Source organism: Narcine bancroftii, chromosome 12, assembly GCF_036971445.1.
Source record: "Narcine bancroftii isolate sNarBan1 chromosome 12, sNarBan1.hap1, whole genome shotgun sequence".
NCBI classification, from domain to species: Eukaryota; Metazoa; Chordata; class Chondrichthyes; order Torpediniformes; family Narcinidae; genus Narcine; species Narcine bancroftii.
Genome location: NC_091480.1, coordinates 8,843,304 through 8,856,909, shown reverse-complemented (window position 1 = coordinate 8,856,909; position 13,606 = coordinate 8,843,304). Strand labels below are relative to the sequence as shown.

Here is a 13,606-nt window from a genome sequence, read left to right as displayed (position 1 = left end):
AGTTTTCTTAAGACACCACCTCTTGTAGGAGTCTTTGATGGAGTAAAGACTGGATGTTGCTGGCCAAGTCCATAACTCTGTGTAGTCTTTTCCTGACCTGTACATTGGCACCTCCATACCAGGCAATGATGCAACCAGTCAGAATGCTCACCACAGTACACCTGTGGAAATTTTCAAGAGCTTTGGTGACGTGCTGAATCTCAAACTCTTCATAAATTTATAACCGCTGGCGAACTTTCTTCATTCTTCATGATTGGATCGACATGGAGGCCCCAGGACACCCATCCATTAGCCACATCCACCTGCTGTTCTTCTACTGACATCCTGCACCTTGAAGCAATGACCTGTGGTTTTCCAACACCTTTGAGTTCCAAGCGAGCCTGAACTAACTCCATCAGTGGCTCCCCACTCCCCTCTCCACCCGCCCCCCCAGCCAGCAGTTATCCAATAAAGGATCAACTGTGTACCCATTTGTTATTCTCTAGGATGGAAGTGTAATTGCTAATGCTCTCCTTTACCCGACAGGAAATTGTGGACTGGTTCAATGCAATCCGAGCAGCTCGCTTCCATTACTTACAAGTGGCATTCCCAGGGGCCAGCGATGCAGATGTGAGTCTCCATTTTTTAAAAATGCATTATCTGCACAGAGGGTAGTGGGTGGATGGAACGAGCTGCCAAAGGAGTGGTGGAACAGAGTACAATGCCAACATTTAAAAGGCGTTTGGACAAGAACATGGATACAAAACTTCGATGTCCCTTTTATTAGAACATAAATCACTAGAGCACAGTGCAGGCCCTTCAGCCCTCAATGTTGTGCTGACCTATATATTCCTACCTAAAATAAAATGACTAAACCCTACCTACCCCAAAATCCTCTATTTTTCTTTCATCCATGTGTCTAAGGGTCTCTTAAATGCCTTCAATGTTTCAGCCTCCACCACCATCCCTGGCTAGGCATTCCAGGCACCCACAACTCTGTGGGGAAAAAAAAACACTTACCCCTGATGTCTCCCCTAAACTTCCCTCCCTCAACTTTGTACACATGACCTCTGGTGTTTGCTGTTCCTGCCCTGCTGGCTGGATGATCAGCATGGATGTTGGGCCAAATGGCTTGTTTCCATGTTTTACCACTCCATGACTGCCTGCAACCCATACTGTGCATTCCAGTCTACCTCAGTAACCTGCTAATGTGCCAGGATTTGAACTTCAGTCTCTGGATTGTTCATTCTATAACTTAACTGCTACATCTCCACCACATCCATTCCGTATTTAAATTTTTCCTGAGGGCAGAATGCAGATGTCATGACCATGGGGAGCATACAAACAAGATGTTTCTCAAAGGGCAACTGGAGAGGACTGGAATGTTTGGAGCAGGCTCTTCCTATCATAACTCCAACCTTCATTAGGTTTAGCTAGCTCAGGGGCTAAGACAGCAATAGAAATCAAAGCCAACTGCAGATGCTAGAAATCCAAAATAAAATCGGGAAGTGCTGGTAACACTCAGTGGATCAGGAAGCCTTTGTGGAGAGAGGAATAGTTTGCGTTTCATCGAGAACTTCCACCTCAGCCTTGCTTCCCTGTGCTTTTCCGGTATTACCTCACATGGAGTATGGTGAGCAGTTCTGGGCTCCTCATTTAAGAACGGATGTGCTGATGTTGGAGAGGAGGTTCACAAGGATGATTCCGGGAATGAAAGGGTTATCATATGAAGAGAGCGTTTGACAGCTCTTGGCCTGTATTCGTTGAAATTTAGGAGAATGGGGTGGGGGCAGTCTCATTGAAACATTTTGGATGCATGGACAGAGTAGAATTAGAAAGGTTGTTTCCTACGGTGGGAGAGTCTAGGACAAGAGGGCACATCTTCAGGATTGAAGATGTCCACTTAGAACAGAGATGTGGAGGAATTTCTTCAGCCAGATGCTGGTGAATCTGTGGAATTTGTTGCCACAAACAGTTGTGGAGGCCAGGTCATTTGGCTTATTTAAGGCAGAGATTGATAGGTTCTTATTTAGTCAGGGCATCAAAGGTTATGGGGAGAAGGTCGGGCCAGACTCAATGGGCTGAATAGCCTATTTCTGCTCCTATGTCTTGTGGTCTTATGGTCCAAAGGAAATTGAGAAATTCTGCAGAATCCTGTCAGTCTCTCGAGTCTCCTGGAAGATTATTAACGCTGATTTTATCTTTTTATTATCAGTTGGTGCCAAAGTTAACAAGAAATTACGGGAAGGAAGGATACATGGAGAAAACCGGTCCAAAGGTTGGTAATATTTGGTGCTGTTGTATGTTTGGACTTTGTTTAACAGTTTGTACACCAGCTCAATAAAATTCACACTTCAAATGCTTCTGTTCTCGCCAAAGTGTTAGGTCAGAATTTGGACAGCCTTTCTCCATGCTTCATGTTTTGGGCCCTGTTGCCCTCCCCATCCTACCCTCGGCACGCTCCAAGACCAGGTCAGTTGCTACGTGGTAATCACAGACCTGGCTTATAAATCAGGAGCTGATCGGCGGTTGGGTCTTTGGGTTCATTCTGGAGTTTTGAAAAAAAGTAGCCTCAATAATTTGGCAGTTCACAAAAATGCTGGAGAATGCTGAACGACCGAAGGAACTGCTCACGATAACCCACCGAGACTCTTATTTGTACAAGACAATATTTATTAATAGCTAAAATACTTCTCCTGTATATGTATTATTTGTCTATATGTGTGTTGTGTCTGGTTGTGTGTCTGCATGTTTTGCACCGAGGATCGGAGAACGCAGTTTCGTCGGGTTGTACTTGTACAATCAGATGACAATAAACTTGACTTGAGAAATTCAGCAAAGACATGGCAGCATCCATAGGAAGTAATGATTGGGGCTTGAGCCCTTTGTGGCAACCCCCCCCACCATCCAGGTTTTGAGGCATCGATCTCTCAGCTGTCACCTTTCGAGTGACACAGGGAGCAAGAATCGGCCATCTGGACGTGCTCCATTATTGAACAAGAATCACGGCTGATCTGGCCATGGGCTTAGCTCCATCTACCCGCTTAAGTTTCCCTTAACCCTGAATCCCCTGCTATTCGAAAATTAATCTGTGTCTTAAATACATTCAATGAGGCAGCCTCTACTGCTCTTTGGGCAGAGAATTCTGCAGATTCACTTTTCTCTGGGAGAAGCAGTTCTTCCTCATCTCCATCTTAGTCCCCTGAATCCTGGGGCTCTGTACAGGAATTATGTACCAAATGTATGAAACCTTTCCCACAGCCCTTCTCCCAAGCAACTTGTTTGTGATAAAGAGTGTCAATGTCTTTATTGGGACCGATATCAGTCGAGGCTTAACACTGTGCCACCTGTTGGGACGACTGCTTGTAAGTCCATGAAGCACTTATGAGGTCATTAATATTTTCTTTGTCAAACCAATTATTAGTAAGCAAGAACATTTCATCATGAGCCTTGATTCAATCGGTCTGTTTTAAACCTCTCTGCTTCAATTTCCCTTGCAATTATCTTGTGAGAGATTTCTTGGGTAATGCCAATTGTCCTTTTAATTAAAGGAGATGGTTGAAATCACAGGGTTTTATATTTAATATTGTTTATATTTATTATCACCCACTGCTTGAGAAAAGCAGCCAATACACTGAAAGACATATTACATCCTAGGCTCATGCCTCCCACTGGGAAGAAGCGTCAATAATGTGCAAGTGTGCACCATCAAGCTGAAAGGAAGTCAAACACAAGTAAAAATAAAACGATGGAGAAACTCAAACCGTGGCCTTCATAGAGCATAGTTAAAGATACCGAACCAACGTTTCGGGCTTGAGCCCTTCACCAAGGTATGGATGAAGTTTGGATGCCTGCCAAACATTTTTCCATTCCTTGATGAAAGGCACAAGCCTGAAAAATTGGTTCTGTATCTTTTTGCTATATAAAGGACACTGTTTGACCTGTTGAGTTTCTCCAGCATTGTGGTTTTGCCATCAGTCTTAAAGACAGTTTCCTCCCTGCAGCCATCAGGCTCCTACATGAACCCCACAACAGTGCTCTCATGCAGCACTTGCTTGGTGCTAACTGACCTTTCTTCTCATTGCAATCCTACATTCTAGGACAGTGATTCTCAACCTTTTATTCCCCCCCCTACCATGCACAGACCACCTTAAGTAATCCCTTACTAACCACTGAGCCTTTGTGACATCCTATACCAGAGGTGCTTGGTAATTAGTAAGGGATTACTTAAGGTGGTCTGTGTGTGGTAGGGGAGGGGGTTGGGGAAGGAAGGTTGAGAACCACTGCTCTAGGATTAATTGTGCTGTACAAACGTTAGGGCTATCCTGTTGGTCTGCCTGCCGAAGAACCCTTCTCCTGATAAAGTGTCAAATACATTTTTTCCTCTCGAGGCGCATGGTGGTAATTTAATTTTGTTTGTGTATCTGCGTGACTGGAGCAAATAAGAATTCCAGTGCATCATATTTGTGTGTAGGGCAGTGGTTCTCAACCTTTTTCTTTCCACTCACATCCCACTTTAAGTAATCCCTATGCCATCGGTGCTCTGTGATTAGTGAGGGATGGCTTACGGTGGGATGCGAGTGGGAAGGGAAGGTTGAGAATCACTGCTCTAGACCCAATTGTTACTGAAATATTTTGCTTGAGAAAAATTGTCATTGGCCCATTTCCTTTGGAGTTCTGAAACCGTGCACATAACGAGTCAGTTAGGGACAATTAAAACAGTGGTTTTCAAACTTTTTCTTTCTACCCACATACCACCTTAAGCCCTTACTAATCACAGAGCACCTGTGGCACAGGGAATACTTTAAAGTGATGTGTGAGTGAAAAGAAAAATGTTGAGAACCACTGGTGTAGGCAAATAAACTCTGATCATCGTTTACACCAGCTCTGAGCATCCAAGTCTTCTCTTCCAGCCCACTGACTCCACCTGCTGGTCAGCATCATGCGCACAGGGTTGCGATTCTAGTCGGGTTGGAACTCAATGAGCAAGGCCTTCTACTGAGGGGCAGGGCCCCCATCCTCTCTTATCCACACTGTAATCATGAGAGAAAGCAAGGAGGCCACCCTACCCACCCCAGCCCCTTCTCTCCCTTTGACGTCATACAGTTCGTGTATTTGACACATTATATCCTGTATTAGTGAGAAAGAGTCTAATTGCAAATCGCATCCCCCATCCAAAGAACTGCTTTGACAACTAGTGTTGAACATCATCAAAGATATTAAAGATGAAATGTACTATTAAAATTGTTTAAAGTTACACTTAAGACACTTGAATGTAACTGAAGTTAAAGCAGTGTAATGGTGAGTCTTGGGTGAAGTGCGGGGAAACCTCCAAATGTTGCTGCTCTCCCGATAGATTCTGACTGCCTTAGGGCCCTTGGACAGCTGTTCGAACCTTTGGACTGCCAAGTTTCAGCTATTGCTGTTAGATGCCAGCAGTTCCTGGCAGAACTGTTGGCTTTTACTTGCGGAAGGCCTGGGCCAGTGTAGTTCTGAAAGTTGGCTCCATACCTGCCTGGGGACCCTGACGTTCAGTGAGTCACTTTGTTGAATTCATGAAACCAGGTAAAGGTTTGATCTAACCTCCACCCATGACTGCAGAGCCCATGCTGCACAACCTCCTGTGATTGACACAAAGCTCGACTCCTTGTTCAGGACCCGCGTGGTCCACATTACCCCTGGGGAGATTTGTTGAATGGGCAGGTGGAACCTGGTGTTGCTGTCATTCACGAGTGCATGAGAAGATGTGAATGATCAAGCACTCTGAGCTTCCTTTTGTAGCTTCCTCTCCAGTTGAAGAGAGCTATTTAACTATCTTTTGCCTCTTTTGTTTAATTTGGTGATTTGTGATCACAAGATATAGGAGCAGATGTTGGCCCATCGAGTCTGCTCCGCAATTCTAACGATGAACTGATCCATCCTCCCACCCAGTGCCACTCCCTGGCTTTCTCTCCGTAACCCTTGATGACCCTATCTAATCAAATACCTGTCAATCTCTACCTTAAATACACCCAACGACCTCTCTTCCACAGACTCATGATCCTCTGGCTAGAGATTTCTCCACATCTCTATTTTAAATTGACACCCTTTTGCCCTCTTGTCCTAGACTCCCCTATCATGGGAAACATCCCTGCCACATCTGCTCTATCCAGGCCTTTCAGCATTTGAAATATCTCTATTAGATCACCCTTTATCCTTCTGTTATCCAATGAGTATAGAGCCATAAACGCTCCTCATATGCTAACCTTTTCATTCCTGGTGTTATTCCAGTAAGTCTTCTCTGAATGCCAGTGCATCCATTCTCAAATACAGCTCCCAAAACCTTACACAATGCTCCAAGTGAAATCTCAGCAGTTCCCTGCAGAGTCTCATCATTAAATCCCTGCTCTTGCATGCTATTCCTCTGGATACGAATGCCAACATTGAATTTGCCTTCTTCGCCATCTACTCAACCTGGAGGCGAAGCTTTAAGGTATCCTGCACAATCCATTGGGAGAAGGAAGAGTTGGGAATTCTGAGCACTTTGCATCCTGAAACACGACTCAGTAATGTCCTAGAATTGTAGTGCACTTTTCAAAGTCTCAGTATTTCATGAAAGATGAAGGGGTAATAAAACAGAAGGCAGTGGCCTCCAAACAGGTTCTTAGAAAGTTGGGAGTAGGGATTTCATAACCCAAGGATGAATCCTTCCACTCCACATTCAGTTCCTCAAGCTTCCTCTTGAACTTGCAACAAGCATCCACCAGCCAAAAATATTGAAAGACTCTGCATCCACCGCCCTTTAATCAAATGAATTCCAAATGTCACCTTTTCAAGATCAAGATTCAATTCATTGTCATGTAATAAAATGGGGCAATATTACACTAAATTTATTTTCATCTGCTGTAAGGCAGACAGATTCTCCTTCGGCAGAAATTGCCTGAAACATCTTTTGCAGTCAGAGAAAGAAAATCAGAAGAGAGACCCCCCTCAGAATCACCTTGTACCTGTGGATTCGCCTCCAGCGCTTCCACAGCCCCCTTCACTCCAAAGCATCAGCAACTCAAGCTGCAGATCTGAACCTCCGACATGGTCAGGAACCCTTCAGCGCTCTTGGCACCCTCTCGCATCTCGGTTTCGATACCTGGTACCCAGTCTCGAGCCAGTCTCCTGCAGTTCCTGAAATACTTTGCTTGAGAAAAATTGTCATTGGGCCATTTCCTTTGGAGTTCTGAAACTGTGCACATAGCGAGTCAGTTAGGGACGATTAAAACAGTGGTTTTCAAACTTTTTCTTTCCACCTTAAGCAATCCCTTACTAATCACAGAGCACTGATGGCATAGGGATTACTTAAAGTGGGATGTGAGTGGAAGGAAAAAAGTTGAGAACCTCTTATCTAAATGTTCCATGCTAGTAAATGGCATTGATATAAAGAGGATGAAAAACCTTGGCCTTTGTGATAATTTATTCTTCCTTCAATGTGGGTACAGTTTTAAGTGCAAAATTATTTTGGGGACTGAGAATAAATGTACACCTTCATTTTTCAGGATTCACATATCTAACATTGTTGTGTGTTCCCCAGCAAACGGAAGGCTTTAAGAAACGATGGTTCACGCTGGACGACAGGAGGCTGATGTATTTTAAAGATCCCTTGGTAGGTACAGCATGCAGCCAACCTTGTCCTTCAGCTGAGCAGCCAGGGTGGGACTTCATTCTGACAGCCTTGGTCCATGAGATGTGCTTTTTTTTCCTCTCACCAAATGCTTTGTGCATTTTAAAACCAAGCAGCTCAAAAGGGGAATGAACACCACCGAAATGTATTTTAGCTGGGTAGTCCTCTTCTCCTAAATTTAAATTTTAAATTTGGACATACAGCCCGGTTACAGGCCACCATACTGCCCAATTACACCTGATTGACCTACAGTTCGGTTTTGAACAGTGGGAGGAATCCGGAACCCCCCTCCCACCCCCCCCCCCCCCCCCCCCCCGGAAAAACCCATGCAGACATGGGGAGAATGTACAAACACCGAACAGCGCAGGATTTAAACTCAAGTCCCAATCGCAGGTATTGTAAATGCATTGGGCTAACCGCTATGCCAACCATGTCACCTCTGTGTTACGAAAGTGGATCAGGTCACAGCATTGAAAGCAATCTACGCCAGTCCCTGCAGCCTTGGAGGGGACTGATATATGTCCAGACTTTTGGAACATCACAAGATATAGGAGCAGAAGTCAGCCCATCAAGTCTGCTCCACCATTCTACTCATGAGCTGATTCAGCCCCACTCCCCGGATTTCTCCCCATAAGTCTTGATGCCCTGACTAATCAAATACGTGTCAGTCTCTGCCTTAAATACACCCAACGACCTCTCTTTCACAGCTGCCTGTGGCAACAATTTCCACAGACTCACGACCCTCTGACTAAAGAAAATTTTCTTCATCTTTGTTTTAAATTGATGCCTTTTTATCCTCAAATGATTTCCCCTTGTCCAAGGATTCCCTTTCATGAGGAACCTTTTTGGTTTGCATAACCACCATTGTGAATAGTTATCTATAATTTAAAAATTATTATCATTTTTGGTAATTTAATTAGTGCTTATTGCTCATTGGTGAATTTTACTCACCTGCGTGGGTGCAACAGGCAGGAATTTCAATGTGTCTGTACACTGTACTTATGTATATGATAATAAACTCTCAACACCATGTTCTGCTTCACACGTCCTGTCTTCCATCTCAATGATAATCAATTGGCATTTTCTCAGGCCCATTCCACCACTGGAGAAGGACAATTTACCCCATTATATTTTCCATTTTAACGCATCTTACTCGGTGTGATTTCAGTCCCAAGTCTTAAGTAGTTTCATCAGGTGCACATTTCAGTACATGTAGTGCAACACACAAAAGCGCTGGAGGATCTCAGCAGGTCTCGCAGCGTCCTTAGTAAGCAAAAATACAGCATGTGACTAACGTTTCGGGCCTGGGACCTTCATCAAAGAATGAGCAGAAAGCAAGCACCTGAATAAAAAGGTGGGGAATGAGGGGAGCCTTACAGGCCAACAAGCAGGAGGTGATTGGCAGACATGGCTGGAAGGTCAGAGGAGATGGGGGAGGGGGAATAGCTCTCTGAATGGAGAGTGAAGGGGGTGAGATAATCCATTACAGACCCCCTGACTGAGACATGGGAATCTTCAGTCTCTAAGTAAATTGAATCTGCGTTTACATAGTTAGATTGTTTGTGGACTAAACTAATTTTTTGCATTAATTCTGCATTAACACAATTCTCAACCACGTTCAGAGCTGGCATTGTTTTGGCAGTCATGTTCCAAATATGCAGATACATTCACGTTGTCATGGAAAGGAGATTTTGGTCAGGTTAATTTTGTTTTAAACTGAGTGCTGGATGCCCAGAATGTGTCTGGGGTAGTGGTGGAAGCAGATAAGACAGCCGCATTTGAGAGGTGCCTAGATGGACACATGCTGATAAATATAGTGAAATGCAAAAGTCTGCCAGACGCTGGGATTCCAGTAAAAAAAGAAATGCTGGAGGAACTCAGCCGGCCTCGCAGCGTCCACAGGAGGTAAAGATGCTCTATATTATTGACATTTTGGGCCTGAGCCCGCCTTCAAGGTATGAGCAAAAAGCAGGCAGGTGTCTCAATAAAGACGGAGATTCATGGGGAAGAATGAGAGGGGAAAGAGTGCAGACCAACAGACAAAAGGTCTGGATATGGCAAGAGGAAAGGGAAAAGGGGGGAGAGAGGAAAGGAGACAGGGAAGAAGATAGAGGGAGGGGGGTTTGAATGGAATCCAGAGGTCAATGTTAATGCCATCCAGTTGGAGGGTGCCCAGTTGAAAGATGAGATGTTTTTCTTCCAATTTGCGGGTGGTCTCAGTCTGGCAGTGCATGAGACCGTGGACAGACACGTCAGCAAGGGAATGGGATGAAGAGTTGATATAGGTGGCTACTGGGAGATCCACACCATTGCAGCGGACAGATCCGAGGTGCTCCACGAAGCAATCTCCCAGTGTGCGCCCAGTCTCTCCGATGTAGAGGAGACCTATATATGCCGGGAATAGAGGGGTGTGCATCAAGTGCAGGCAGCAGAGTTTCAGTATCAAGTTCAGAGCAGATTTCGTGAACTGGCAGGTCTGTTCCTGTGCCATACTGTTCTGTGACCTTGTATTGGTCTAGATGTGGGTAAGAACTCCCTTGCTGTTTAAAAGTTACCCATCCAAGAGAACAGATGTGACCTACCCTTAATATCTGGTTTGACAAATAGCGCCTGTGGCTCTGCGGCCCACCCTCAGTGCCACATTGGAAGTTCACCCTGAATTTCTGTGATTGGGGTTTCCAGTTTGGAACTCAAACCCACAGCCTTCTCGCTTCGGGGCAGCAGTTGCTTGACATTGGAGATGGAGACGTTAGCTTTGGCTCAGGCATCCAAGTGGACAACCTGCCACCAAGGGATCATCTACCAGTGGTCAGGTACTGCTCGTTTTGCTTTCTCGCAATGGAGCGGAGCTGGAGAGGGGGGGGCCAGAAACCCACCCATGTCGTCTTGTTGCAGGATGCCTTCGCTCGGGGGGAGGTTTTCATTGGGAGCAAGGAAAACAGCTACAGCGTTTTAGACGGCCTTCCTCCAGCCACACAGGGAAATCACTGGCAATATGGAATCACCATCGTAACCCCCGACAGGAAATTCCTGTTTGCATGTGAAACGGAAAAGGAGCGGCGCGTTTGGATGGAAGCGTTTCAGAAGGTTATTGACAGGGCAATGTTGCCCCAGGAGTATGCAGGTAAGGTGACACAATTGTACCCTGGGCCTTAACCTTGTGTATGCAAAGGGGAGGCAAATTGGCTTCATAAATGTGCATGTACCTAAACTTCCGCATCTTTTACCTATTTATTGTCCACTATTTTTTTATATTGCCGGTTGCATGAATTCCGGATAACAGAATATTGGGTCTTTAACATCGGGAAGGTTTCAAACCACTTCACGGGTCAGCTGTCAATCAGGAGCCAGTTTGAGGGTTACACTGGCCAGTTTGATCTGATGGGAAGCTTTCGGGTAAAGGCCACAGAAGGTCGAGGGATTTGTTTTAGGGAGTGGGTGTGGGATCCATGAGGTCAACAATTCTGTTTGGATGATTAAGAGCTCAATCTTGGAGGATCAAATCCTGCAAGAGTTGGATGGATGGAAGTTGGTGGTGATGTTAGAGGAAGGCCATGGATTGAAAACAACGACGAGAATTTTAAAATCTTGTGGATCAAGCGCCAGAACATAAGAAATAGGAGCAGGAGTCCATCAAGGTTGTTCCACCATCCAATAAGATGTGGCTGATCTGTCCATGGACTCACCTCCACCTACCCGCCTGTTCCCCATAAACTCAAAGTTCCCCTATTGTTCAAAGATCCATCAGTCTTAAATTCATTCAATGAGGCTGCCTCAATGGTCAGAGAATGCCACAGATTCCCTGCACTCTGGGAAAATCAATCCTTCCTCATCTCAGTCTTAAACCTACTCCCCATATCTTGAGGCTGTGTTCCCTAGTTCTAGTCTCTCCCGCTGGTGGAAACAACCTTCCTGGTTTTAAGGTGTGAAAAAGCTCTCTGAATTTGCTGGATCTTGGATGGAATGGTAACAATAATAAGTCTGTGTCGTTAGATTTGTGGGGCTTCAAGAGTTGGGGGTCAATCAGTCTCAACGACAGACATCAGCATTAATATGGGGCAGCTCTAGAACTGTCCCAAAGCAAAAGGAATGAATTGACATTGTGCTGTACGTGATTGCTCGAATTGTTGCCCTCTGAACATTTAGTGAATGAGTGGGCGATAGAAGTACTTCACGGCCATTTCAAATAAAAAGTTGTGCACAGAGCTGGCTCTGAGTCAAGGCCAGCAACTACTTTCCATCTCAGCTGGAACAGACAACCTGCTCCGTTGCTGGATGAGTTGCTCCCACTGTATTTTCTTCAAGTGCATTTACTCTGCATGCAACTTGTCCTCTATTCTGTCATAGAACCATAAAGCATTACCACACAGAAGCAGGCCCTTCAGCCCTTGTAGTCTGTGCCAAACTGTTTTTCTGCCTAATCCCACTGACCTTAGCCCTCCGTACTCCTCCTATCTATCTAGGACCATAAAACATGGCAGCAGAGAATCAGGCCCCTTTGGCCCTTCTAGTCTGTACCTGTACAAATTCTTCTTAAATGCATCCTTCGTTAACACAGGACAAAGAATTCAGCATGAACAGGGCGGCACGGTTGGCGTAGCGGTAAGTGTAATGCCTTTGCAGTGCTGTTTATAAGGAGTTTGCATGTTCTCCCCGTGTTGGCATAGGTTTCCTCCAGGGGCTCTGGTTTCCTCCCACAGTTCAAAATGTATGGGGGTGTGGGTTAATTGGGTGTAAATTGGGCGGCACGGACTCGTGGGCTGAAATGACCCAAGACAGTGCAGTATGCCAAAAAAATTTTTAAAATTAAATGATGGTGACAACATCCTGCAATGTATCCAAGGTCCTGTTTCCATCCTACTTCTAGCACTTTTAAAAATGGACACCAAACCTGTGTCCCATTTCCTGCCATGGGCAAACTTAAAGCAGTAAACCTGTGTGAGATGGAGAAAAAAGGCAGTGGGTCATTTCTTGTTGAATACACTGATCCACCCATGTCTTTGACTTGCCCAGTGTGGCTCCACCCTAGAACTGCAGATCGCAGGGTCAGGCCCTTCACCCCACAGGCCAGCCTATCTAATCCCATTTGCTTGCACATGGTCTATACCCATCTGTTCCCTGCCTATTAACGTGTCTGTCTGAATGTCCCGAGGGTTGCAATCATTATCTGCTATGGCCACCTGTCCTGCCAGTGTGTTCCATGTACCTGTCACTCTGTTTCAAATAAAATTGCATCAGAGACCTCCCCCACTCACCTTAAAGTAATGCCTGCTTGTATTAGACTTTTCCACCTGCAGTGAAAGATAACCCCTGCCCATGTGCAGCTCTATTTTTTTTAAATTGAGACAGACACTTCCAGCCCACAAGTCCATGCTGTTCACATTTACCAATCAACCTACAATCCCTGAGTGGGAGGAAAGTGGGGGAAACAGACACGGGGAGAACGTACAAACTTTTTACAGACAGCAGGGATTTGAACCCGGGTCGCTGGTGCTGTAACAGTGTTGCGCTTACCACTACGTTAACCATGCCACCCTTATTTTCTAAATTTCTATCAGGTCCACCCACGGACACAGCAGAGCATACTACCTGTTTGTCCCTCTTCTTATAGCTCACTCATGGACTAGAGGGGGCAAATTGGGTATTTCTGTCCCCGTTTGTGTTTTTACTTAAAGGACTGGAGTGTGTCATTGTGGACCCTGTAGGTTTTGACTTTATCAGGAACACACCGACAACCCAGCATCCGATTGTTTGGAAATGGTGCTGTTCTATCGTATGCAGACAGGCTTTTCCCACTGATTTAAGCAAGAGAGCATGGATTGAGATTAAAAGGGGAAAAGTTTAGGGGAAACATGAGGGGGGAATTTCTTCACGCAGAGGGTGGTGGGGGTGTGGAATGAACTTCCGGCAGTGGTGGTAGAAGCGAGATCGATGTTAGTATTCAAGGAAAGGTATATGGACGGGAGAGGTGTGGAG

General features: G+C 45.3%; 1 protein-coding gene across 18 annotated transcripts in view; it reads left to right on the top strand.

Annotated features, from left to right (window-relative positions):
* The window catches only part of LOC138747034 (arf-GAP with dual PH domain-containing protein 1-like), a 160,931-nt gene that overhangs the window by 109,812 nt on the left and 37,513 nt on the right, over window positions 1-13,606 (top strand). For 17 of the 18 annotated variants that reach the window (XM_069905895.1, XM_069905896.1, XM_069905910.1 and 14 more), the window contains 4 exons: window positions 526-609; window positions 2,195-2,257; window positions 7,541-7,612; window positions 10,526-10,754. In XM_069905895.1, the coding sequence (XP_069761996.1) occupies window positions 526-609; window positions 2,195-2,257; window positions 7,541-7,612; window positions 10,526-10,754 (448 nt within the window). Of the gene's footprint in view, window positions 1-525; window positions 610-2,194; window positions 2,258-7,540; window positions 7,613-10,312; window positions 10,444-10,525; window positions 10,755-13,606 lie in introns of those variants that run through there. The other variant, XM_069905909.1, reaches the window with a different exon arrangement.